This window comes from Chelonoidis abingdonii, chromosome 1 (assembly GCF_003597395.2).
Source record: "Chelonoidis abingdonii isolate Lonesome George chromosome 1, CheloAbing_2.0, whole genome shotgun sequence".
Lineage (NCBI taxonomy): Eukaryota > Metazoa > Chordata > Testudines > Testudinidae > Chelonoidis > Chelonoidis abingdonii.
In genome coordinates, this window is record NC_133769.1 from 293,300,756 (window position 1) to 293,328,248 (window position 27,493).

Below are 27,493 nucleotides of genomic sequence, written 5' to 3' on the forward strand. Positions count from 1 at the left end.
AGACATAAAATGTAAAAGCTTAAATATCTTAGAAACAGTAGCCAATCAGTTGTTTTAATTGTCATATTTGAATTCAGCACATCAAAATACATAATAAATACCACATTTTGTCTCTGAAGCAGATGACTTCTCAAACATTGTAGACCAGTGTAATTAAATACTGCAATTCATCTTCTTGTGTGGCTGCTATGTTCCATGTCCATATTAATCCTAAAATAAACAATTACTATCCAAAAACCAGATATTAATCTAAATGCTAAAAACTACTTGTTTGCTATTATGTCTTAATTAAATAGTACCTTGAGGGCTTTTATAATATTTTTAAAACAGCCAAGTAGTTTTTTTGGCCAAAAAACTTGTTTCTCTGCCTCCCTGTTTTGTTTGAAAAACAGGCAGGTTGAAACATTTTGGTTTTATTTTGACCACTTTTCATAGCCATTGTTTAATTCAGCAAAGCTAATCCAATAGCCTAGCTCTAAAGTTACAGTGTATTATTGACAGATACATTGCAGTATTTTATGAGTTTTCTGTATACAAGAGTCTAATGTTATTCTCTGCTGCCCTATGGTGGTAGTTATAATATATATTATAAAATTAAGGCAGTGTAATTTGAAGATTTGTTCCAGCTGCTAACAGTTTTCGGGCTTAGTTGCCTTAAGTGTGTAGATGATAGAGGTCTCTAGGTCGTGAGCAACACAACATCTGTGTTGGTAGAGTGCCATGCATATTTTTATTGATTAGGGCCCTGCCAAATTCACGACAGTGAAAAACGCATCACAGACCGTGAAATCTGGTCTTCTGTGTGCTTTTACACTATACTATATAGATTTCACGGGGGAGGCCAGCGTTTCTCAGATTGAGGGTCCTTCCCAGAAAGGAGTTGCAGGGGGCATCACAAGGTTATTTTGTGTGGGGGGGGTCACGGAACTGCCACCCTTACTTCTGTGCTGCCTTCAGAGCTGGGTGGCTGGGGAATGGCACTCGCTGATTGAGGGCCCAGTCAGCAGTGCAGAAGTAAGGGTGGCAATACCATATCATGCCATCCTTACTATTGTGCTGCTGCTGGCAGTGGCTCTGCCTTCAGAGCTGGGCTCCCAGCCAGCAACTGCTGCTCTCCAGTGCCCAGCTCTGAAGGCAACACCGCATCCGAAGAAGTGAGCTATAGCCCACGAAAGCTTATGCTGAAATAAATTTGTTAGTGTCTAAGGTGCCACAAGTACTCCTGTTCTTTTTGCGGATACAGACTAACACGGCTGCTACTCTGAAACCTTCATAGGACAATATTCTCTGCTGAGAGCTGGATACTAGATGAGCACTAGGGATCTCCGTCAGGCTTATGGTAAGACTCATGCACCAGGCCACAAAAAATCAGTAGAGCACCCAAAGATACAATGCTTTGTCCACTGTCTCCCCTCATCCCCCCATTTCATGCAGCTTGTCATCCCTCTCCCTTGCCTGGTCTCTTTCCCTTGCCCAGTCAGCTTATGCCCATGTGGCCCCCAGTAATTGGTTGCCATGGTGCATGGGGTGCATATCATTACATGAGGTGCTGGAATCCTGCTTCCCCTTTGCAATGAAATTACAGTGGTTTTGCTGCACAAGCTGGAGACCAGATTTGCCCTTAGTACAAAGTCTGTGTTAGTGCAGTGTTAAAATTGTAAATTTTGGAAAAGCAAACTGGAATTTTAAGTTTTTTCCCTATACCATCTCTTTGGTCTTTCATGGGAGGTTTAGGCAGCTGAGGCCATGTCTGGGTCCCAAGAGGTGGGAGAGCCTATCTGGCCACACTCCCAAGGTGTTTGTGTAGATGTGGGACTCCTGCCCCATGTGGCTGTTGCCCTGGCTTAATGAGTGTAAGGTGAGAGATCTTCATTGAGGGAACAATTTAAAAAATTAAATTAAATTAAGAAGTGGAGAGGTAAGGAAATTAATGCTGCACGAGGATGCTTTTTGCTTTTGCCTTCTATCTCATAGGGTCACAGAAATTTTGGTGCTGGTGTGGAGCCTTTGGGGTGGGGGAGACTCTGGATACCTGTGGATATACCAATGATGAATTTAATAGGAGACTCATTTGGGATATCTTATCATACTGATTATCCAGATAGTGGGACCTTGATGCATTGGGCTGAATGCTGTTAGGTGCTCAGATGTATGAAGCTGAGTATAGCGGCACTGTCTCTACTACAGATTCTTCTTTGGATGGGTCACATCATTATGATGATTCTGCTTTGCTGAATGTTAATGATTGTGATGCACACTGTATTTCTAGACATATATCAATGGGAACCTAATACCACTGTGGACCTAATAGGCAGCACAGGTATGGGACCAGTAATACGGTATGTGTAGCACTGTTAGACATAGTGTGTAATGGTCAGGTCAGAATCTCCTTATACCCCTCTAACTTAAATAAACATATGGATGTTTTTTTCTCCTGAGATTTATAGTTCTGTTCCTGTCATCCATTCATTTTTCACACTTGTACTGTCTCTTTCCCTGCTTCAGCCAATGCCATTACTACTTCTGCACTGTGCATATTAGAGATCTTTCAGTTCAGTTTATTGCTCTAGTTACAAAGGGCTTTGTCTTGAGTCTCCAGGAGCTGTAACTGAAGGTGTTTTTCAGCATTTGCAGGAGCATTGCTTCCTCAGATAGTACATCTATGCTCTGTGAAACAATAACCACTTGTTGCTGCTCACTTTGAAAATTTGCATAGATTTGATGGGATGATTTTACAGTTGGGGAAGTGAATCATAGAGAGGTTGAGTGATTTATCTAGGTTCACACAGGAAGTCTGTAGTAGAGCAGGAAACTGACCCTGGGTCTCTCAAATCTTAGGCTGGTGCCCTAACTCTGGACCATTCTTCCTCTGAACAAAATTGTTCATCATGTAATATGCATTTAATATGGCTGTCATTTAATTTCATTCAGCGTATTTACTGTGGCCATTTACAACACATAATAGATCATAGAATTGTAATTCTCATAATCATATGTGTTCCTAAAGCTATATTAAAGGATCCTAACACAACAGCATCAGAACTTTCAGGGCCTGTACGTGTTTATAGAACAGCTCTTTGTGTACTTGGTGTGCTTCCTAGGCCAAAGCAATGCAAAATGACCATGCTTGCTGTTTAAGAATAGATTTCTTGGTGATTTTAACCCCATCTGTTCTCTTTATAAAGGTGATAAAGTACCTCTTGCACGTGGCAATGGTTTTGGACAATTTGTGCAAAAACAAAAAAATTAGTTTAATTTGCAAGGTTGGTCAGTTCAATCAATCGGTATTGTTCAGAGCATGCACTTGATTTGGGACATTGGTGTGGAAATTTGCTAGTGTATCTGAAAGAGCCTCTTGCCACGATAACAGATTTCACATAAGTCAGATATTTCCTTGAACAAGTGCCAGGTTGATTGAAGCTATAAATCAAAAGTAAATTCCTGCAAAATTGACATAACTGTCTGCTAAGAAAGGATATAGTATTGTTTAAATTATGATATATTAGGAAACTGATATACTGTCAAATTGTTCCTAGAAGAAAGCTAATTTGAAAAATCAAACAAACAAAAATGCCCATTTAGTTTGGTCTGCAAGAAATTATATTTTCCTATCTCCACTACAAGAGTTAGTGATGGATAACTGTTGAGTAGATTAGGACGTAGCAAAGAACAATGACTTTAGGGTGTGTATTCTCTGTTTCTGTGTCACTTTTAAATGCCAGACATTAAGCCTGAGTACCATTACAAGTAGTAATATTTTCTTTAAAAGGAAAATATTTAAATTGTGTGATAAGTAAGTTGGGAGAAAGAACTGAGTTTAATAAAACCATTATAGGTTAAATCCTGGGCTTCTTGAAGCCCATGGGAGTTTTGCCACTGAATGTATTGAGGCCAGGATTCAACAACAAAACTTTAACAAAGTTTGGATGTTTATAAACGAATACTTTGTTTACACTTTTAGAGATTCTGCAGAAATACTGTGTAGTTAATGAGAATTCTCTGTGTGTGTGTCTCTCTCCCTTTCATATCTTCCACCCACCCCAAATAAAATAACTTTTAAAGATCCTGTTTCCTAGACTCTATAAAGTTCTACATTTTGGATCACCATTTAATTGTCTCCTGTAAGGTTATGGTTTTGATCTAAGCATTGCCTGTTTCTTTATGTTAGTTATTAAACTGTAGCATATTGGGATTTTATATTCCTAAAGATTTTTACCTAAATTTGCATTTTTTAAAATTTTGCACACTACTGATTTTGTAGCTTATTAATTTATATAATAGACATTTACATAGCAGTTTTCTCTTCAAAGTGCTTTTCAAACATTAACTAATTAAATCTTACAGGTCCCTGGTGTGGTAGGAAAATAAGAATTATTATCCTCAGGGTAGTGACTTGCCCAAGGCCACAGAACAAATCAGTGAAGAACTGGAATCAGGAATACCTGTCTTCTACCCCCTGGTCAATCCACTGGACTATGCTACTTCAAAATGAACTTCTGATCATTAGCTTTTAGATATGTTTTGCTGATATATTGATATTACATAATTCCTTCAAGGGCATTACACCAGTACGGATTTTAAACCAAATTATGCCAGTGCCATTTTTAATGCATTGCTATTGCCCCATTGTCAAATTGGGTGTATATTTGGAAATAGTGTCCCCAGACTGTTCATTATTCAGTTTTGTGATATCAGGGGTTGGTAGGTTTTTTTGGGGGGGAAGGGGGTTGCTGGGGTGTTTTTTTTAATCCATCCAGGAAGTAGAGGGAGAGATTTGTGCATTAGAAAACTCAGAATGTAGCAAATACTCATCAGTGTGGATTAGGTAATAAAACACTGTCAGAAACAGCCAGAATAAAACTACTTCAACGTGCTGCTACCTTGACTTATTGATAAGAAAAAGTGGGAACTTTGTCCTGTGCTGTCACTGGAGCCAAAACTACTTTTTTCGTTATCTAGATTAGATAAGTTTTTATCCTTCCTTCCCCTGAAGGCAATTCCCATGATTCTGTGGAGTTGTGATTTGATACAATGGAATTAATTCTTAATAGTAACATTCATACTGAAGTATCATAAAATGCTTCAAAGCCAGTTATAGCTATATATGCATAAACATCTATATAAATGGCATCTATAATAGGGCACTAGCGAAAAGGGGGCTGTGGCTAAGTCTTGCTGACTCGTTATTGACTGAACACAGGGATACTGGAAACTTCAATACCAAACTTTTTTAACGCCCGTTTTCTCTCTCTCTCCACAGGGGATAATGGTAGAGATTTCTTTTAGGTTGTCCCCGCTATTTAGTTCAAATCCCTTGATCTCTCTTCCCTAACGTTTTCTCTCTCTAACCAGTCAAATCCTGTTTAGATTTGTATGAATAGAAAGAATCTTGGAGACACAGAACTGAGAGAAATTTCCTGGGTAATGGATACAGAAGAGATTATGTGCTGATTCCTATTGTTCATTATTATTATTAATCATGTTTATTACAGTAGTGCCTTTTATTTCACTAGGAGGGTGGTGAAGCACTCAAATGGGTTACCTAGGGAGGTGGTGGAATCTCCATCTTTAGAGGTTTTTAAGTCCCAGTTTGACAAAGCCCTGGCTGGGATGATTTAATTGGGGTTGGTCCTGCTTTGAGCAAAGGGTTGGACTAGATGACCTCCTGAGGTCTCTTCCAACCCTAATCTTCTATGACTCTACGGTGAGTGCAGTCCAGGTGCCAGGCAGTGGGCAGTTATGTGTCGCCTCTGCTGTCCACCCATCGGCCCTTCATCCTACTCCCCCAGCCCAGCTGCTCCTCCATATCCCCCTGGCATGGAACATCCCACTCCCAGCACTGTGCAGAAAACCAGCCCCTGGTCAGAGAGCTCAGGTCACCAACAGCCTCTCTGGTACACTCCTTCCTTCCTCCACTGCCTTTGGCTAGGCCAGCACCCCAGGAAAGCCCCAAACCCTCCAGACAAGGGTGCTGGCCAGGAGGAGCCAAACCCAACATGTGCCAAAACCCCACATGGCACTGGCACAGGGAAGCCTCTCTACCCCTCAGCTAGTCTCTGGAATGGTGGGGGAGGGAGCATTTTCCATCCTGTTCACACCCCAAACCTGCAGGCTACACAGCAGCCCCTAGGACAGGGGCTTAGCACCCTCCTGTCCCACCCCACCCCGCCCTGGGTCCTGTTCCCAGCGATCACGGGGTTGCTCCATCCCCAAGGCACCCTCCCCTGCTGAGCTACCTCTCTAGTTGGGTTTGCTGAAGTCCCTCAGTCAGGTTCCCTGGCAGAAATCGGGGGGGGGGGGATGTTACCCTGCATGTCCCTCCCCCCTAACATGTTGCCTCAGGAGGATGTGGCAACAGGTACCAGGAGAGGGAGATCCATCCCTGGGGGCCCAGCCAGGCATGGAGGACAGAGAGTGCAGGGCAGGGTTGGGCAGCGTGTGGCAGTGTGTGTGTGTGTGTGACACATCTGCCTGTGTGTGTATGTGCGGGGAATAGGGGGTGCGTATATCACCTCTCACCGTGTGAACCCCAAAGCCTTAAAAGATAAGAAGGTAAATAAAAATAAACTATGCAGTATTTATTTTTAACCTGGGGCTCAGTCAACTTGATGTTAATTTGAACGTTTGTACTGCATAGTTCAGATTGATCGCCGTTGAACTCGCTTGAGTACGAGTAATTTTGCCAAGTGTCCTGTATTCAGTATAGGGAAATTTGGTCACCCGATCTCAGGTTGATGATGACACGGTTGTGAACCTGCAAGGAGATGAGGAGGTGTGTAGCTGTGGAGTTGAACATCAGTATTTTGGACACATTAAAATATGGTGAGTTGGTGTTTAAAGAAACCACACAGAAGGAAATTACAATAGTGATCATGAAAGGAGCTGAAGACTGAAATGAGAATTTTAGCAGAGCAGTGTTTAAGAAAGTGACTAATAGTAGGGCTGTGGCTAGTGATAATAGTCAAAGATTTTGGAGTCAAACTGACCTGCATCTCTGTAGTAAGAACAAATAGGTGAGTCAAGATTGAAGTTTTGAAGTTTTGGCCGAAGTTTTTATTTACTTACTTACTTTGGATACATTGAGCTGCTGGAAGTTTGATGGCTACTCCTCGGGGAATTCTGCACCACTGTGTGTGCACAATATTCATGTCTCCTGCAGATTTCTTTGCTTCCCTGCAGAAAAATGACTTTCTGACAGGGAAGCAAAAGGCAGCTGCAAGAGCAGTCATGCACCTCTCCCTAGCTGCACAGGTACATCATTCAGGCACCCGGAACTGCCAGTGGAGAGGTAAATCACTTCAGGGCTAGGGATAGCTCAGTGGTTTGAGCATTGGCCTGGTAAACCCAGGGTTGTGAGCTCAGTCCTTGAGGGGGCCATCTGGGGCAAAATCAGTATTTGATCCTGCTAGTGAAGGCCAGGGGCTGGACTCGATGAACTTCTGGGGTCCCTTCCAGTTCTATGAGATAGGTATGGCTGGGGACACCCCAACCAGTGGCTCCTACTTTGAGCCAGAATCAGCTGCTAGTCCCAGCTGGGCTGGAGGCAGGAGAGAATGGGACTCCCTCTTCTCCTGCAAGGAGTGGCTGGGGCTATGTCAGACCCTCCCCCAGCTGCAGGAAGCTCAGATTCCTGTCCCCATCACACCTCAGCTGTGGAGGGAGGGGTCACTGTATGGAGAGCTGCTCGGGCATCTCGACCTGCCCTATCCAGACAACTCCATACCCACACCACACCCCACTGGACCTCAACTCTTGCATCTTAAACACCCTCTGCACCCATATCCCCTGCCTCCAGACCACCCCCCACTGACCTCTCTGCATTGAAACCCCCAACATCCAGCCCCCCCATGCCGCTCACCGCCAACTAGCTGCACCTAGATCCTTGCCCCACTCCCCTAGTACTGAGACCCCCTCCACTGAGCCCCAGCCACTTTCATCTGGAAGCCCCTGTAGAGTCCCATTACCCCTGCACTTGGAACTCCCCAACAAACCTCCATGCATCCAGATCCCCCACACCTAGACCCCTGACTGAGCTGCCTGCACCCAGATTGTCCCACAGAGAATCCTCTCACCCCCACACTAAGCCCTTCCACACTTGTATCCTGCCTGGTTTAGCCTGTCTGCCCACACCTGGTGCACCTGGCATAGATGGGCAGGGCCCCATGGTGTTTCTGAGGCAGTCCCAGGCCTTGTGCTGTGTCAGGGTTGGGTGCAGACTCACCACTGAATCCGAACTGTAGCTGATCAATCTATAGTGTTAAACTTTTTATCAAAGTCGTAGAGAAAATTAGAATAATGAATAAATTCAAGAAAATCACAATCTCCTCATGAACATTCCAGCATCAGAAAAATAAACAGGATATTGTCAAATAAATTATCTGTTCTCAATTGTTCACTTCATTGAGACAGAGATTGCCTTCTTTACCAAGCAGTTTTCATATCCTGCAATTGCTACCAGGTTTACAACATATATTCATTGGCTTTCTAAGCCTTTACTATTCAAAATAAAATGTAGTATTCACCTTATCACAGTATGTATTAATCTTAGTAACGTTGCTATAAAGTGCTATGTATATGCAATTTCCATACAGAATAAGCACACCAATGTTATTTTATGGCTGAGAGATATCACTGTCTTTGTATGCCAACGTCATACTTGATATACTACAGTTTAAGACCACAATTTGAACCTCAGAGCATGGATATAAACATAGGAGTCAAACCATATTGTCTTAGAAACGTGATCTCAGCTCTTTTGTAATTTGTGAAACATTTTGTAAAACGAATAGTACTTGTGAGTAAACCCACTATTGTGTTCTGCTTCCAGCAGATGGATTCTTTGAACTGAAGTGCTATCACATGTTTAGCTTCAGCAAGAACAAAAAAAGACTAAAGGCAAGGAAAGTTCGGTTTACATATGAATTTTGTCAACATTGGTCAAAATGTTGAGCTATTTAAATACCCAATCACCACAGTCGTAATTCTGTGGCTGTTACACAACAAGTAAATATCTTATCGCTCCATTTTGATTAAAGACAGTGGTAGAATTTTTAGCCAAATATTTGAGCTGAGTGGCTAGAACATTGTTAGCTGGTTCTTTGTCGAGTTTCCATTATCTGCAGCTGGAGGTGGTATCTTAGTACCTGCTACCTTGATTTAAATTGGTGGTGCAGGGTAAAAGTGCCACTTAGTAAATATTCATATGTAGATACTCATATTTCTAAGATTTAAACTCATGGCAAAATGCTGTCATTTCTGTCAGAGAATGATAGCATTTTCCAATAAAAATGGCAAATTTCACAGTATTGTACAGAATTGTGGGGTGGTTTTTTTGTTTTAAATGAATTAGTCATAAGTGGAAATTTGCCATTTTCATAGCAAAAACACATTTTTTTGAGAGAGAAAACAGTAGTTTTTAGCTGCATGCAAAAACTGCCTTTTGTATTTGTGTAAAATTCAATATGACAAACATTTTCCTTTCTCACAAACCTGGTTTTTGCCTGCCTTGTCATATTACCTTTAACGAGTAGTTATTTTTCTGCTATCTGGGCCGAAGTGGTGATACAGAGTGAAGCGTAAGATGGGAAGGTGAGTGCAGCTTGAGAGTGTCATTCTGTATTGTGACTTCCAGGTTTCATTTTTCCAGTGCAAACTAAAATCCAGTTTCTGCTGTAGGAGGCTTGTGTGCAGCTTCCATGGATTTCAAATGAAAGCCACTTGAGTACCTCTGAGAGGAGAATTTGTCCCAATGCCGTTTGATTATATGCTGGTTCAACTCTGAGAGAAATCATGCATTACTCTGTACCTGATGAGCAACTAATAAGATCAGGAGATGTTTGCTATAGAAGAAAAGGATTGTAGAAAAGGATTTATGGTAGAAAATAGGTAGATGTCTTTAAGATAAAGCCAACATGGCAGGCACATTGGAACTAATGACTTTTACTTGTGCTTAAAATTCATTATGTTCTTTTCTGTCTCATCACTCTATCAGATTTTTTCCTGTTATTAAATCTTCATCAGGGCCGGTGCAAGGAAGTTTCGCACCCTAGGCGAAACTTCCACCTTGCACCCTCCCCCCCCCCGCAGCTAACACCCCCCCCCACGGCAGCTAACTCAGACCCCCACCCGGGGAGCCCCTCCGCAGCAGCTAACCTCCCCTGTCCCCCATGGCAACTAACCCTGCCCAGGGAGACTCCCTCTGCCCCCTACAGCAGCTAATCCCACCTGGGGAGACTTCCCCGCCCCCCACCACAGCAGCTAACCCTGCCTGAGGAGACTTCCTTCCTTCCCCACCCCACCGGCAGCTAACCCTGCCTGGGGAGACCTCCCACCGTGGAAGCTAACTCTGCCTAGGTAGCCCGCCCCAGCACACGTCGGCTCCTCTTCCTCCACTGAGCACGCCGGCACTACTCTAATTCTCCTCCCCGTCCAGGCTTGTGGCGCTGATTGGAGGAGACTTAGAGCTGGGCTGTGTGCTCAGCGGAGGACGCAGAGTGGAGGTGAGCTGGGGCGGGGAGCAGTTCCCCTGTGCGCCCCCCCTTCGTTATTGCAGGCAACCCTCTCCGTGCGCCCCCCCCACCCTGCTCACCTCCACCTTCTCACCTGAGGGGGCTTTTAGGCGCCCCCAACCACTAGGCCCCTAGGCGGCCACCTAGTTTGCCTAAATGGTTGCACTGGCTCTGATCTTCATTACTTGATTAAGGCAAAACCAAAGAAACATGCAGTAGAAAAGATAAATAATGTTTGTTATGTGCTTGTGCCAAACAAATTAAGAATAATTTAAAGGAGTGTTGCAATATCTCAGAAAAAAAAATGTTTGCGGTTTATTTTTTTTGTTTTTGTTTTTTTTCCAATTTTGGAAATATTAAGGTGTGAAATAAGAGAGAGATTTTTGAAGGTCTAAATCAGGGATCGGCAACCTTTGGCACGAGGCCCGTCAAGGAAATCCGCTGGTGAGCTGGGACGGTTTGTTTACTTGCAGCATCTGCAGGTTCGGCCTATCACAGCTCTCACTGGCCGTAGTTCACCATTCCGAGCCAATGGGGACTGCAAGAAGCAGTGCGGGCCAAGGGAACCGCGGCCAGTGGGAGCTGCGATTGGCCAAACCTGCAATGCTCCAAACAAACCATCCCGGCCCACCAGCAGATTTCTCTGACAGGCCACGTGCCAAAGGTTGCCGATCCCTGGCCTAAGTGAACATCAAGGGGGTGAAAATGATGACAATCAATGGGAGTGTCTCTGTCTTTTGAAAACCTCCCACTGGACATATTAACGTTATCGATGACATCTGTATAAAGGAGCCCCTCCAGTAGCCTGGTCCATTTTAAGGCTTCCAATGCAATTTTATTCAATTATTAGTGTGCTAAAGAAATAAGAGTTTTTTTCTTAATTTTTGCTAGTTCCTTTGGTGTTGGTCTCAGACAAGTTCCATGGAACATTTGAGGTCTGACTCTGAACCACAGGTAGCAAGACTGAAGAGAGTTATTCATGGACTTTGCTTTCCTTAGATTCTTTTTTTAATGTGGTGAAACTGTTTCAGAAACCCAGCTGTATAGTGCTCCTTTTTCAAACACATGTAATAGATCAGAATTCATTAGTATAAAGGAATATTCCATGTATTCCAAATTACAGCATAAGAATTTATATAGTTATTAGATAGCATATAAGTAGTGCTAAATATTCCAAATAATATTGTAGAAAATTTTGTATTGTCCCTGGAGTTAGAGTTTTGATAAAAAGGGTTAACAGCTAGATTTTTCTTTTTGGAATGTTGGGAACTATATTATTTAAGCAGCAAGAATTCTGGGAGTGGAAATTTACTTTCAATTTCTCTCCCTCCCTCTTTTTGCACTGGTTGCCTCATGTAAATTCCTATTAACATTGTATTCTTTTGGGGATGACAGCTTGTTTAATGACAAAATACTCAAAGTGAACAAGAATTATCAGTTGTTGAGGTTTGGGACATTAAGGCTGGCCTCTGCTCCCATTTAAGTCAATGGCAAAACTCCCCTTTGACTTCTTAGAAGAAGTATTAAGTCAGTTTTGGGAAAAATTATAATCTCCTTCCATTTCTGGGCCATCTGCCTTTGCAGTAAATATTCCTCCAGTTTGTCTAGGCCCCATGAAATGTTTGGGGTGTCTTAAAATTCCTAATTGTCTGTGTTCAATTTCCAGAGAGAGCATGTGGGGCTGTGCCAGGTCAGCTGTTAACACTTTTCGTTTTTTCAACTCCAGGTATGAAGTATTTTATTGTGTATTATATAATGTTCTGTGTGTTTGACAAAGTTTAGTGGCAGTTCATTTTAAGCTTTCTTTCCCTCTTTCTTTGGCTGGCTCCTGTAAGAGACAGCATGTGGGGCTGTGCCAAGTCAGCAGATACACGGGTTTGGGGTTGGGAAAGGGTTAAGTTTGAGTATTTTCAACTCCTGGTAAATAAAATATGAAAATAGAACGAACAATCATGGCTCTTCAGATGCTTAATAAGATATAGAGTACAGCCAAAGTAAACTGCTGAAATTAAGTAACAGCATCATTTTACACAAGGTTCCACAGTTGAAATTTGTCAATATAGATTTTAATCACTGCCAGTGATCCCAAGGCTCACAAGGTTATAGTGTGATAGAACAACTGTCACAGAGGAGAAAGTTATTCACCAACATACCTTTTTTGGGGGGGCAGAGGGAAGGAATGAGGCTAAAATGTGTGTTTAAAGTTCGGTTCCTAATTCCATGTATTGGCCTCTTCATTAATACCCCGCTTTTTCAAGTGCTGAGCTCCTAGATCTTCACACTGAAGTAAAATGTGGAATATTCCAGCAAATGCTGTGAAGTCATTGGGAGCTCCAGGAAATGTCTAGCTTGCACAAACTTACTTACGTATATGCAGTCTAATATGCATATGACATTGATCTTGTGTGTAATATGTTCATTGGGATTAACTGTTTGTGTTGGTTTGTCTTTGTTTTATCAAATTTTAAAACATATACAATGAAATGTCTTAGATTATTTTAGATCATAGCAGTATATGTTTAGTGTAAACTAATATGTTAGAGAAAAATCTCATTCCTCAAATGTATAATTAGACCTCAGCTTCATAAGTAAATTAAGAGAGGGAGAACATTTGGAAAAAAATATATTTTGTCATTCATAAATTAACAGTCAAATAGATAAAGGATTCCCCTAATCCATTAATAACATTAATATACAGTTAAATAAATTTATATTACAGAAACCTCAAACTCACATTTCTTGAACATTTACAAAATGGCAGTAGTAATTCACCTTCTCGGGCCAGCTCAAGGCACTAAAATTTTCTTGGGAACAAAAAAATTATATAAACTCATTGATTTTAAGTGAGTATTTGAACCTTATCAGTGATGGCTGACATATTTTCTCTCATATGAAAACCTCAACCCTAATACCTTTCTTCGAGCCAGTTGAAAGAGCAACCTCAATTTTGGAAATTGTTCCTTGTTGAAGAGAGAGCCCATTGCTGTCCTAAAATGTTGCATTTCTAAAGGAATGTATATTTGAACATTTCTGTTACCATTTCAGATACAAGCTCCTTTTGATCCCCGGTGGGGACTGCAATCCTAAAAGAAGGGCGTTGATTTTTAAATTATGACACTTCTTAATAGCATTTTCATTTTTCCAGGATTTTCATAAGACTAAAATGTCCCACATAACTTTCACATAGTGTCAGAATAAGATATGTTTGAGCAGCTGACCATGAAAGAGAGATATCCACAGCACTTCAAACATAGCTCCCACACTTTATTTTTCTCAGCAGCACATCTTCTATTTTTCATTTTCTTTTCTTTGGGAGTGGTTTATGCAGATTTTGTGTTACTATGTGATCCTTGAGTCAGGAAAGTTAGGGAATTTCAAACATCTACACTCACTATCAATATGCTATATCCAGCTTATGAATACTAGCTTTATGTCTTAAATAATACATACGAGTTAACCTTAGTAAGATTCCTTAGAGTGCATGGATAGCCCACCTGTAGACTTAATGCGCCTCATTCTATTCTGGCTCCAGTTATTCTCCATTGTAACTCTATTGACTCAGTGGAGTTACTACTGATTTACACTAGTGTCAGATGAGAATAAAGTTCAATATTTTAGTGAGTCAAATAAAACCTAACAAGTAGAAAACTTAGGAAATGATTTATAGGCTCTTCTGAATATTTTAAACATAATGTGCTGAATTGTGCCCCTCTGTTACCTCTATGCAACCTCACTTAAGCAATGGGGAACCATCAGTGTGGTTGCACAGATATAACTGAGGGTACAATTTGGGCTAATGGGATAATCTCAATATATCATATGAAATTGTTTACTCCTACAGTCCACTTAAATCTTCATCATACTGCAAGGAAAACTCATCACAGTTGGTTTAATTTGCTTACTGGAGTTATGGATTAGTGCAGTTAGAGAAAATAACAGGATCCCAACAGTCTTCAGAAACGGTGAATTTTATTATAAATTAAATGCAAATATGTGGATAAATAATTTATTTTCATGAAATTTCATTCAAGAAGTTTCTCTATTTTGTTTTGGACAATTTCATGTCGCTGAACTTTTTTCCTGAAATTTCTGGGAAATTGGTATGTTTGCATCATGTCGTTTAAAATTGTAATATATTCATTATTTTTATTATAAAAGTACATTCTTGCTCTTACTATTAACTTTTGGGCTTACAAAATTTTGTACAGCTGTATAGTAAGATAACAAACATCTCCTTTTAAGTAATTTGTATTATTATTATTATTATTATTATTATTTTATTTTACAGATGCATAAATTAAGACAGAAATCATGACCTATCACTGCAGGGTTTCCCAGCATTAACTTTTAAGATGGAGCTTAATGTGGCTTCTGTCTAATGTGGCTTTTAAAAAGTACTCCCTTGTTTTCTTATAGGCAATCATTCCACAGTTATTTTCTACTTCCCGACTGTCATTTCATTCTGCACTTTCATATAAGTCATTAGGATTAATAAAGCCCAATGAGATAGTGGGGTTGCACAGATATAAATTAGGGGCAACAGATGAGCTTTTTCAAAAGTGCCCAAGAGCTCTACAGGCCCGTTCAGTTTCAGTAACTGCTAAGTACTTACTCTTAGGCATTTTTTTTAAATCTCATCTAATTTCTTTTTCAAACAACATCACCATCATTTAAAAATTTGGAGCCTTTCTTTTCTGTGATGCTCAAGTTTTGTATTCTGATATCTGAGGCATAATCACTTTGTTATTTCTTTTTCAATTGTGCTGGGAGATGCATTCCTTCCATTCCTTTAAGAGTTAGTGGTACCATCGTCAGTTGTCGCTGAGGAAGCCCATAACCTTGTACTAAACTCCTGACAACTAAATGAAAGAGAATATGATTTCCAAATATTTCCAGTAAAATTCTGTCCCCATACGAACCAAGAGAATCTTTACCACTGATTTCAATGGGGTCAGGATTTTTCCCTCCTGTGTGTTGTGTGGCTTTGTAATTTTGAAAATTGTGGGTTCATTCCTCTGAGTAGCACAGGCGGGATGGTTACAATGCTCTAGTGGCTTTGCAGAAGAGCTTTGTGTAGGGAGAGGCATGCAGAATAGCTCAGGGAGCACAGGAGAAGCATTTTCTGTGTGCCCCTTGAAACTTTTCTGGCTTATCATGGTCAGAAAATCTACTGAAGGCCATATGTGCTGCCCAATCAATCCCCTGGTTCTGCAGTCAAACACAGGCGAATTTATTAGGCATTTCAGTGTAAAAGATGGATTTATTCAGATTTAGTAACAAAATTTCTGTACCTAGGGAAGTCAGTGACAAAATTCCCATTGACATGAATATCCACAGGTCCTATGTGTTGCTCCTGCTTCTTTTCCAGCAAAATATTTATCAGTTCCTGTTGTATCCTTGAAAATATGTCTCTCAGTCCAGGTTATTATACTGGCGATACAGCAGCATTATTTGTATACTTCAGAGGCTGGTAGGTACAGGATGCTCCTTCATCCTCTGTGTCCTACAGACAGTACTTCTTTTGCTCCTGTACAGTTCACTCTTGCTCTTCTATTAGGAGCACACTGTACAGCTTTGGTCAGATGGGAAGTGTTTGGCAGCTGCAGGACCCAGATGCCAAATTCTGGAATATAGCTTTCCTGTACTGGCATGTAGGTTTGTTGCTTGCTTTTTGGCTTGCACCTCTGCTAGCGTCTTGGCAGGATCTCTATCTGGCAGCTGTAGAGCTATCTCTGGGGCCAAGCTAGGGTCAAACTGCTGTGGAGCTCAATGTTTTTCTTGGTCTGAATTATCCTACTGGACACTATTTTCACCTTGATTTGCTTTGACTCACTTTTCTTTTTTGTTTCAGCTATTTACAGGGCTAACTGAAAGCAGTGGTTGTGATCAGTTAGCATATTTTAATTAAACTCAGGATTTTGAGGTATATTGTTGCACCCCTAACTCATGTTGTTAGGTAGTTAGAAGTGCAAGGACTCAGATTGCTCCTGTGGTTCAGCTTCAGGGCAGAGCACCCTTTTTTGAAAACCTGACCCTACATCTGGATCTGAATTGTCATTTTGAATCAAGAGTCAGCTTCAGCCTCTGTCAAGTAGAAAAGCTTTTTAGTTAGCCTGTTTTTTAAAAAAAATTAAAAATAGTTCCTTCTAATGTTAATAAACAACAATACAGAGTGCTACTGATAATAATTATAAGTGCCTACACAAGAAAATGCTTGATTTTCTTTTTGCCCAATTTTAAATGCCCTTATTACATAGTTTAGACTTATCTCATTTTTTAGCATAGATGAGGCAATGAAAAATTAATGCAGCTAGGGACAGTCAAGGCATTTGAAGTAATTCCCTAAACTGTGCCTTTCCCTCCATGTTGCTCAGCACATAAACCTTATTGTCAGTGGAAATAGCTGCAAAAGAACCAATCAGGAATGCTCACTAAGGCTCAAAATATCTAAAGTAAAGTACAGATTACTCATACTTGTTATAAGTTTCAGAGTGGTAGCCGTGTTAGTCTGTATCAGCAAAAACAACGAGGAGTACTGGTGTCACCTTTATAGACTAACACATTTATTTGGGCATAAGCTTTCATGGGCTAAAACCCACTTCATCGGATGCATGGAGTGGTAAATACAGTAGGAAGATATATATAGCAGCACATGAAAAGATGGAGTTGCCTGGGGTCAAGACAAATCAGTTAAAGTGGGCTATTATCAAGCTGTCAGGAGCAGTTTCCCTGATACTGTCACGGCAAACCTTGTGACTGAACCTTGTGACTTTGTCCTCACCCACAACTACTTCTCATTGGGGGACAATGTATACCTTCATGTCAGTGGCACTGCTATGGGTAGCCACATGGCCCCACAGTATGCCTACATTTTTATGGATGACTTAGAGCAACACTTCCTCAGCACTTGTCCCCTAACGCCCCTACTCTGCTTGTGCTACATTGATGACAGCTTCATCATCTGGACCCATGGGAAAGAAGCCCTTGAAGAATTCCACCAGGATTTCAACAATTTCCACCCCATCATCAACCTCAGCCTGGACCAGTCCATACAAGAGATCCACTTCCTGGACACTACAGTGCAAATAAGCAATGGTCACATAAGCACGACCCTATACCGGAAACCTACTGACTGCTATACTTACCTACATGCCTTTGGCTTTCATCCGGACCACATCACACAATCCATTGTCTACAGCAAAGCTCTAAGATACAACCGCATTTGCTCCAATCACTCAGACAGACAAACACCTACAGGATCTCTATCAAGCATTCTTAAAACTACAATACCCACCTACTGAAGTGAAGAAACAGATCAACAGAGCCAGAAGGGTACCCTGAAGTCACTTGCTATAGGACAGGTCCAACAAAGAAAGTAACAGAATGCCACTAGCTGTCACCTTCATCCCACTAAAATCTCTCCAGCACATCATCAAGGATCTACAACCTATTCTGAAGGACGATGCCTCACTTTCACAAACCTTGAGAGACAGGCCAGTCCCCGCTTACAGACAGCCCCCCGACCTGAAGCAAATACTTACCCAATAACACCCACACAACAAAACACTACTCGGAACCTTTCTCTGCAAAAAACCCGTTGCCAACTCTGTCCACATATTATTCAGGGACACCATCATAGGACCTAATCACATCACCACACCATCAGGAGCTCGTTCACCTGCATAAAACTAAAACGGCCGTACCTGGTCAGACCAAAGGTCCATCTAGCCCAGTATCGTCTGCCAACATGGCCATACCAGGTGCCCAGAGGGAGTGAACCTAACAGGCAATGATCAAGTGATCTCTCTCCTTGCATCCATCCCATCCCTGACAAACGGAGGCTAGGGACACCGTTCCTTACCCATCTGGTAATAGCCATTTATGGACTTAACCACCATGAATTTATCCAGTTCTCTTTTAAACACTGTTAAGTCTAGCCTTTACAACCTCCTCAGGTAGGAGTTCCACAAGTTGACTGTGCACTGTGTGAAGAAGAACTTCCTTTTATTGTGTTTTAACGGCTGCCTATTAATTTTCATTTGGTGACCCCTTCTTGTATTATGGGAATAAGTAATAACTTTTCCTATCCACTTCTCCATATCACTCTGATTTTCTAACCTCTATCATATCCCCTTAGTCTCCTCTTTTTCCACTGAAGAGTCCTAACCTCTTTTTAATCTTCCTCGTATGGGACCTCTCCACCCTATTCATTTTAGTTGCCTTCTGAACTTTCTAGTGCCAGTATATCTTTTTTGAGGTGAGGAGATCACAATCTGTACACAGTATTCGAGATGTGGGCTACCATGGATTTATATAAGGGCAATAGATATTCTCAGTCTTATTCTCTATCCCTTTTAATGATTCCTAACATCCTGTTTGCTTTTTGACTGCCCTGCACACGGTGGACATCAGAAACTATCCACGATGACTCCAGATCTTTTCCACCTGTTGTAGCTAAATTAACCCCATCATTTGAGTATGTTGGGTTATTTTTCCAGTGTGCATTACTTTTGCTACCCACATTAATTTCATTTGCTTTTGTTGCCCAATCACTTAGTTTTGTGAGATCTTTTGAAGTTCTTCACAATCTGCTTTGGTCTTAACTACTTGTGTATTTGTATCATCTGCAAACTTTGCCACCTCACTGTTTACCCCTTTTCCAGATCATTTATGAATAAATTGAATAGATTGGTTCTAGGACTGACCCTGGGAACACCACTGTTACCTCTCCATTCTGAGAATTACTAATTCCTACCCTGTTCCCTGTCTTTTAACAGTCTCAGTCCATGAAGGACCTTCCCTTTATCCCATGACAGCTTATTTAGTAACAGCCTTTGTTGAGGACCTGTCAAAGGCTTTGAAATCTAAGTAACTATGTTCCACTGGCTCCCCTTGTCCACATGTTTGTTGACCTCTTCAAGAACTCTAATAGATTAGTAAGACACATTTCCCTTTACAGAACATATTGGCATTGCTCAACAGTTTTTTTTCTATGTGTCTGACATTTTATTCTTAACTATTATTTCGACTAATTTGCCTGGTACTGACTTTAGACTTATCGGTCTGTAATGCTGGATCGCCTCTAGAGCCTTTTTAAATATTGGGTTACATTAGTAACTTCCAGTCACTGGTACCGAAGCTGATTTAAAGGCAGTTACAAACTTAGTTAATAGTTCACAATGTCACATTTGAGTTCTTTCAAACTCTTGTGGTAAATGCACTGGTCCCAGTGATTGTTAATGTTGTTATCATTAATTCAACCTCCTCTAGTGACCTTCAATCTGTGACAGTTCCTCAGATTTGTCACTACAAAGCACTCAGTGTTTGGGAATCTCTCTAACTTTCCAGCCGTGAGACGGAAGCAAAGATCCATTAGTTTCTCCGCAATGACTTATCGTCTTTAAGCCTCTTTGTATCTCGATCGTTCAGGGTCCCCTGGTTGTTTAGCAGCTTCCTGCTTTGATGTACTTAAAAAACATTTTGTTATTACTTTGGAGTTTTTGGCTTAGCTTTTCTTATTACACTCTTGCACTTAATTTGGCAGTGTTTATGCTCCTTTCTATTTGCCTCACTAGGATTTGACTTCCACTTTTTAAAGGCAGTCTTTTTATCTCTCACTGCTTCTTTTACATGGTTGTTAAGCCATGGTGGCTCTTTTTTAGTTCTTTTACTGTGTTTCTTAATTTGAGGTATACATTGAAGTTGGGCCTCTATTATGGTGTCTTTAAAAAGCGCTCATGCACCCTGCCATCTACCAATGTGATATATGCCATCATGTGCCAGCAATGCCCCTCTGCCATGTACATTGGCCAAACTGGACTCTCTACGCAAAAGAATAAATGGACATAAATCAGATGTCAAGAATTATAACATTTAAAAACCAGTCAAAGAACACTTCATCCTCCCTGGACACTCAATAACAGATTTAAAAGTGCCATTCCTTCAACAAAAAATTTCAAAAACAGATTCCAATGAGAAACTGCAGAACTGGAATTAATTTGCAAAGTGGACACCGTCACATTAGGCCTGAATAAAGACTGGGAGTGGATGAGTCACTACAAGAACTAAAAAAAACAGTTGCCCCATGATAATTTGCCTCTACTGTTACTCTCACCTTCTTGTTAGCCATTTGAAATGAGCCACCCTGATTACCACTACAAAAGTGATTTTTCATTCCGTTGATAATAGCCCACTGTAATTGATTTGTCTCGACTCCCCACTAGGTAAGGCAACTCCCATCTTTTCATGTACTGCTATATGTATCTTCCTACTGTATTTTCCACTCCATGCATCTGATGAAGAGGATTTTATCCCACGAAAACTTATGGCCAGATAAACTTGTTATAAAGTTTTCATTCCGTCAGTCACTTACAGTAGGAGAATGGGTTTTACTACACTGGAGACATGGGATATTCATATTGTTGCCTGTCTCATACTGCACTTTTTAAAAAACATTATTCACATGTTAATCTTTTCATTGTGATTAATATGACCAAATTCAACTGCTCTTACTTTTATCCTTCTTTCCTTATTACTTCTTCCATCCCTTTTAATCCCCCACCATAGGAATCAATGGCTCTTCATGTTTATACTCCAGCTGTAGGTTTCTGACTTGTTGGTGAGATTTTAGTTGCTCTCTGTATCCTGATGGGTTTGGAGGATCTTACACATAGGAAACCCTCTAAAGCAGGGTTTCTCAAACAGGGGTCGCCGCTTGTGTAGGGAAGGCCCCTGGTGGGCTGGGCCGGTGTGTTTACCTGCCCTGTCCGCAGGTCCGGCCGATCGTGGCTCCCACTGGACGCGGATCGCTGCCAGCTTCCAGCAGCTCCTATTGGCCTGGAGCAGCAATCTGCGGCCAGTGGGAGCCACGATTGGCCGGACCTGCGGACAGGGCAGGCAAACACACTGGCCCGGCCACCAGGGGCTTTCCCTACACAAGCGGTGACCCCTGTTTGAGAAACCCTGCTCTAAAGGCTTCTTTGTGTTGCAGTACACAGTGAGATGTTGTCAAAATTTTCCCAGCAAAACTCTCCTTTGCCCCTGGACTTCACATGTTAGAGGGAATGACCTGGGGGCAAATTCTCTTTTAGTAAAACAAAACAAAAATAGTGGTTCTTGTCCATATGTGTTGTTTTTATGTGTATAATTAGTGATGTGCTAAGGGTTAAATCACTGTAGGGAGGAAGATATTTTCCTTTAATGCACATGCAGTACACACTGTGACCTAGTTACTACAACAAAACAAAGTTTAAAAAAATCTCTACATTGGTGTAAGGAGGGGACCATCTCATCAGACCAATGTGACCCCGGGACAGGGGAAATGATGACTTAGCAAACAATCAAATTCTCCACTCATTAATGGCTGTTCTTTCTTATTGGCAGATATCTAGAGAGATAGAATCTATTTATTTTTATGAGAGACTAGCCTGATCCCCAAGGCAGCAAGAGAAGGCATAGTCTCTAACTTATAGGGTATTTGTCCATGCACATGATGAACGAAAGTCATTTGTGGATTTGTAGGTTGCATTTTTACATGATTAAATGTTTTAAGTCTATTGATTTCATGCTGGGAATTAATGATGCTGAATGAAAGAGCATCAAAGAATACAACATGTTTACATGCCTGATTAAAATAATTTTTAAAAGACCCAGAGAACCTGTTATTGGCTAGGAATGAGACAGTGGCAATGTAGGACCAATCATGCATTCTGCATTGAAAGAAGTCTGAATTAACTTATTTAGACACTGAAAGAAGAAGAGTGAAGGTTTGAAAAGGATTGACTGTACCTTTCTGAATACTTAACACTTGTGTTAGACTTGTTCCATTCAAACAAAAGATTAAAAAGGTTGTATTATCAGTTGCCGCAGATCTGTTTTACTGAACCAATCAAAGCAGGATGCTTAGCTGCCTGTGATTAATGAGCAGATCTTTTAACTGAGGACTCTATTGGTGATGGTGCGTTAAAGAACAAAACCCACAGATACTCAATGGGAGTAGGAACAGGAGATGCAGTATAGAAGTTTTTGCTTAGCATTAACTTAATGCTTTTACATACGTATGTTTCACATCCTTTATTCAAAAAATATTTCACATTTATCTTCAAATGTTCATAATACTAATTTGACTGTGTCAGCTCTCTGCATATGTTTATATTTACTTTCTAGAGTACAATGATTCTGGGTCGTATTTGGATTTATTGTTAGATGTCACTGTCACGCTGCCTGGAGTGGTTCACAACCATGAGTGCCAACCTCAGGGCAGACTGTCAAAAACAGGACAGACATCCCAAACTGGTGGTAGGGTCTATAATTAGATTTCACCAACCCAGAAACAAATGTGAACTCCTGAAGCACTATAGCAGTCTTACCATGGAGTCACAGACAGTCCCCCTTAGGCACACCAGTCTATCCTGCCACCTAGACAAGATGGACTAAGTGATAAATTGTCACTTAAACCAAAGATCACAAAAGATTCAGGTTCCTCCCAGTCCCAAGAGACCAGTCACTTACCCCAGGTCAATTTGTACCTCAGATCTCATACCAAAGACAAATGCTTGCAGCCAGTCCTATAGTAAACTAAGGATTTATTAACTAGGAAAGGAAATTAGAGAATTATTTACAGGTTAAAAGCAGACGCCATATATAGTTTAGTTTGTGATTCCAAAAGGTGACAGAGATGCAGTAATCTGTCAGCACTGAATGTCTTTTAGGGCTAACCCAGGTTGACCTTGGGGATCTCTGCTTTTGTTTCCTAACTCCAGTCCTGTGAGAGTCCAAACAGCAAAGAGATGAAAAATTTTCATGGCAGCTATCTTTATTTCCAGAAATCAAGCTGATAGGATGAGCTTTCTTGCACATAGCACAGGTGTAAAAGGGCCATTAACCCAGTGTTTGTATTGTGATATTTCACAATGGCCCATTTAGTTTTGATAGTCCTTCCTGATGTGCAGGGGAACTTCTCCTTCCTGGGTTCTCAAGTTCAGAATAGGGATTTTTACAGTTATAAAGCAAAACTTACATATTACCTTATAGCACGGGATACAGACATTACAAGTGAGATTAATGAATGCAACAATTTACAAGCATTTTATAGAGTCTAAACACATCCTTACAAGTCTAACACCTATCTTGAGCAATACTAACATACAAGTGAACTGGTTTCCAGCTGTGAATTTGTCAGTGCTCAGCTGATGCCTGCACCCTTGGCAAGAGATGGCACCTGGTTTACCAGCATCACAGTCACTTACTCTTTGACAAAGCTTATAGTAGGAAAACACCTATTTGCTCATTAAATCCATCCTCGTGAAAATTCAGGATATACTCTCTCAAGAGAGGACATATCTAACATTAAACTGATAGGACCCCTGATCTTAGCCAGACTGCCAAGGTGGATAATTTATCCAAGCTATGTCTGCAGACTTTGAAGGGAAAAAATCTGAATGGTCAAGTTACCAAGTGAAATACTTGCAGCTCTGAGCTAAGAAAAAGTATAAATGTGCTGTCTTGTACAGCTGAGTAAATATCTAAACAGAGTAGCTGGTAGACACATTCTTTATGGTGTATATTCAGTTTCTTGTGTCTGTGCTCTGATCTGGATTAGCATGTGTAAGATGAATGCTACGTTCTGATAGAATTTGTTTACCTCAAAGGAGGTTGAATAATTGCCCTGTTTTTTGATCCTGTGAGAATTTTTTTTTCCATTTTCATTGGTTGATACAAGACCCGAAACCCTTAGTTACAGAACAAAGTGGCTGAGCAGTCATTGAGCTTGTGTAAACCCAAGAGAAGAGTAATGCTTATTCCTTGCAAGTTTCCTGCCTCTGTGCAGGTGCAGGAATCAGGAACTCCTGAATAATTCATAATGTGCAAATTAGGCCCTGCTTGCTCTCACTACCAGGGTTTGGTTTCTGGTTACCTGCCTAGCGAGAAGCTATGTGTTAAAATAGAGGAGGGTAAGGCAAGAAGTGTCACAGTTGAAAGGCCAAAGTCACAAGAGCTGCCTGATACTCTGAGGGTTTGAAGAATTGGTGCTTATTGGGGAACTGGAATATGCACTGATTATTCATTAAGTGTTTTCTCGGCAAGAAATAGGCTCTGGGGCTCATTCCACTGGAAAAGAAAAACCTGCCTTTTCAAAAATTAATATTCACTTACCCTTTTTTTTTTTTCCAAAGAATTACTAGGCAAAAAAAGAACCTTTTTGGACCTCTTTTAAAGACATTTAAGCCATACTAGAGAATGTGTATTTATTATGTCAAAACATGTTTGAACTCAGGGTCAGAAATATTCCACTAAACATTTTGAATGTCATGAATGTTGCTGCTTTGGGTAAATACATACTGTAAATAGCTTGCAATGCCTTGTTTGAAGTCTGTATCTTCTGGAAGTATAGTATGTGACCAGAATCTTGTATAGAAGTATTTTATCATTTAAAAGGCAACATTCCTATATTTAAAAAGACAGCCTATATCAATTGTCTTTTTTATTTAATTACTGTTAATCTGCCTTTCTGACTAGAAGGATGAAATGAAACTTAAATGGTGCATAGTCTTTTTCCTGCAGAGATATGAATTTCAGTGAGAGGTAGGTTTGCATATTGTTTTTATGGGGAGGGACAGAGGAATCAGGACCTGAATTTGTAGGCTTTCTTTAAATAATCATGTGTGACCAGGCAGTACAGAGAGGTCTCTGTTGGAGTTGGCCGATTATTTAAGTAAAATATATGGATCTTTGTTTATAATCTTTTATTTCGGGTAGGGAGCATCCAACATCCCTAGCAGGGGCAGAAAGGAGAGAGTGAGTTCTCCCCATGAAAAGCTATTAATGTGAACAAGTGTTTTTCTGTTGTGGGTGTGGAGAGAAAATATCAGCAGTCAAAGACCCAGTATAAGCAGAGCTTTCTTTTAAATGATTGTTTTCTACATTTTCCCCCCTTGGCTCCTAAATGAAGCAGCTAGGTCACATTGCAATCATCTATTTTTGTATTTCTCTTATTTGAGTAGCTGGAATATGAGCTGGCTCTCATTTCTAGCTGATTCTGTCATTTCCGCTAGGCCCCAGCTTGGGTGAATGCCAACGCCAACAGGTGATCTTTGTAGCTGCAAAACAGCAGGAAGTAGGCTGTGCATGTATGAGACAGTTCACCAGAGGGGCTGTCTGGCCTGTTTCCATCTTTCTTTGTAATTAACACACCCTCCCCCCATACTGAGCAGAAAATCTGTGCAGAACAGCTCAGCTGTGGCAGCCATTGAACAGCATGAAAGGGAAAGAATGTTAATAAAGGATCCTAAAAGAATACAGCCTGCACAAGTGCAAAGGTGCACTTTAGTTTTAAAGGGAGACTGTGGTTGGTCCTTTTAAGGAGCTAGAACAAAATTATATTATCTGCTATAAAATAATATCCAGTCTAAACACTGTGGAAAAATAGAGATTTAAGTAAATTGCTGACTTAACACACTAAGTCTCTTATACATAAAGATTAGTTTACAGCAATATAGCAATTCATTTTAACTTTTTTCTTTAAAATAAGGGGCTTATTTGTCACATAAATAGTGATGTACTCAGCCAGACTGAAAGGAACATGGCTCCCTTGAACTAGGATCATCTTGGATTCTGGAACAAGGGGCGGATGCTGCCTCAGCAAGGCAAAATACTGTAATAACTAGCTAGTGCAGCGAGAGGTGCAAGCCTGAGCAGACAATTGTAGAAGCAGTTTTAGAAGACACACAAACCTTCCAGAAATCCTCAAAATAGTTTCAATGGATGAGGCAAATTTAAAAAGGAAGACAGTTCTAAACCATTACCTCCAGGACTTAGATTAGCCCCTTAATACCTGTCAGCATATCACATTATTGTGATATGTTACGTTCTCAGAAATCCTAACTGCACGGATTACATTTACAGTGCAGCCTGATGTCCTTGGTTTAGGTACTTGATAGCCTTAATCCTTTACAAAACTGATGATATACCAAACTCCATTTGTGTTTTATAAAAATGGAAGCTACATCACCTCTCATGGACAGCAGATGGTGTGCTCTTCTTCGTCTCTTCTTCACTTAGCTGAACGGTTGGCCGTAGTGAGCGTTTGCCATTTGATCCATTCCTGTGCAATTACAAAAGTCCAAGAGTCCAACTTCAGAACAGATTTGATGCACTCATCTTATAGAGAGTCTGCCTTTGGGCTGCCTCCACCCCTCAGTCGGTGGAATTTTATCCCAGATATTACAAGCCACCGAGAGAACGGCATTCACTGGAATGTCTTGTGGCATTCTCGTGACATGTCTAAAAAGCATAAAATGCCATCTGCAGACCATGACCCCAAGAGTCTGTAGACTGACGCAACAGTAAACATGTGCAAAATGAAGTCATTCCCCTTTATGCTCAATATACAACGTTGGCATTTTGCATGGAAAGCCTCCAGGTTTCCCCAGGCTGAGCAGCAAAGTATCAGTGTTTCACAACTGTACAGCAGTATGGACAGGGCACATCTTGAATAGATCCTGAACTTGCTTGTCATGCCAAGATGATGATGATTCCATATCCATTGTAAACAACCCATGGCAGATGCTGCAATGGCAATCTGGCGGAGAACCTCCATGTGAGAGTTGGAGGAACTGGTGCGTATAAAACCCAAATAGCAAAAGCTGGAACTTCTTCGACAGTTTCATTATTCAAAGAGATTGGAGTTGTGAATGGACCTGATTCTAGATTTTGCAACTTTGTCTTTGACCACAAAACATGGTCTGTTGTTCAAGATGGCATTCATAGCAACAACCTCTTGATCTCTGAGATTACAGATAGTGCTGAATGCTGCCTTTAAGTATCTCCTGGCTATGCTGAGTTCAACATCATCTGCTACTTGGTTATAATATTCCTCGTGATCATGAAGTTCCAGGGTGTTGAACTTTCACTTCAGCTAATTATGGGTGCACTTATCACCATGCTGGAGGGCTGTGGCCTTCAATTTAATTGTCTGGAAGGCTTCT

General features: G+C 40.9%; 1 protein-coding gene across 2 annotated transcripts in view; it reads left to right on the plus strand.

Annotated features, from left to right (window-relative positions):
- Nucleotides 1–27,493, plus strand: part of KLF12 (KLF transcription factor 12) — a 369,879-nt gene that overhangs the window by 264,322 nt on the left and 78,064 nt on the right. Inside the window, exon 6 of one of the 2 annotated variants that reach the window (XM_075061546.1) lies at nucleotides 12,175–12,234. The exons of the other annotated variant lie outside the window; for it this stretch is intronic. Coding sequence (XP_074917647.1) covers nucleotides 12,175–12,234 — 60 coding nt within the window. The remainder of the gene's footprint in view (nucleotides 1–12,174; nucleotides 12,235–27,493) is intronic. 2 annotated transcript variants of the gene reach the window in all.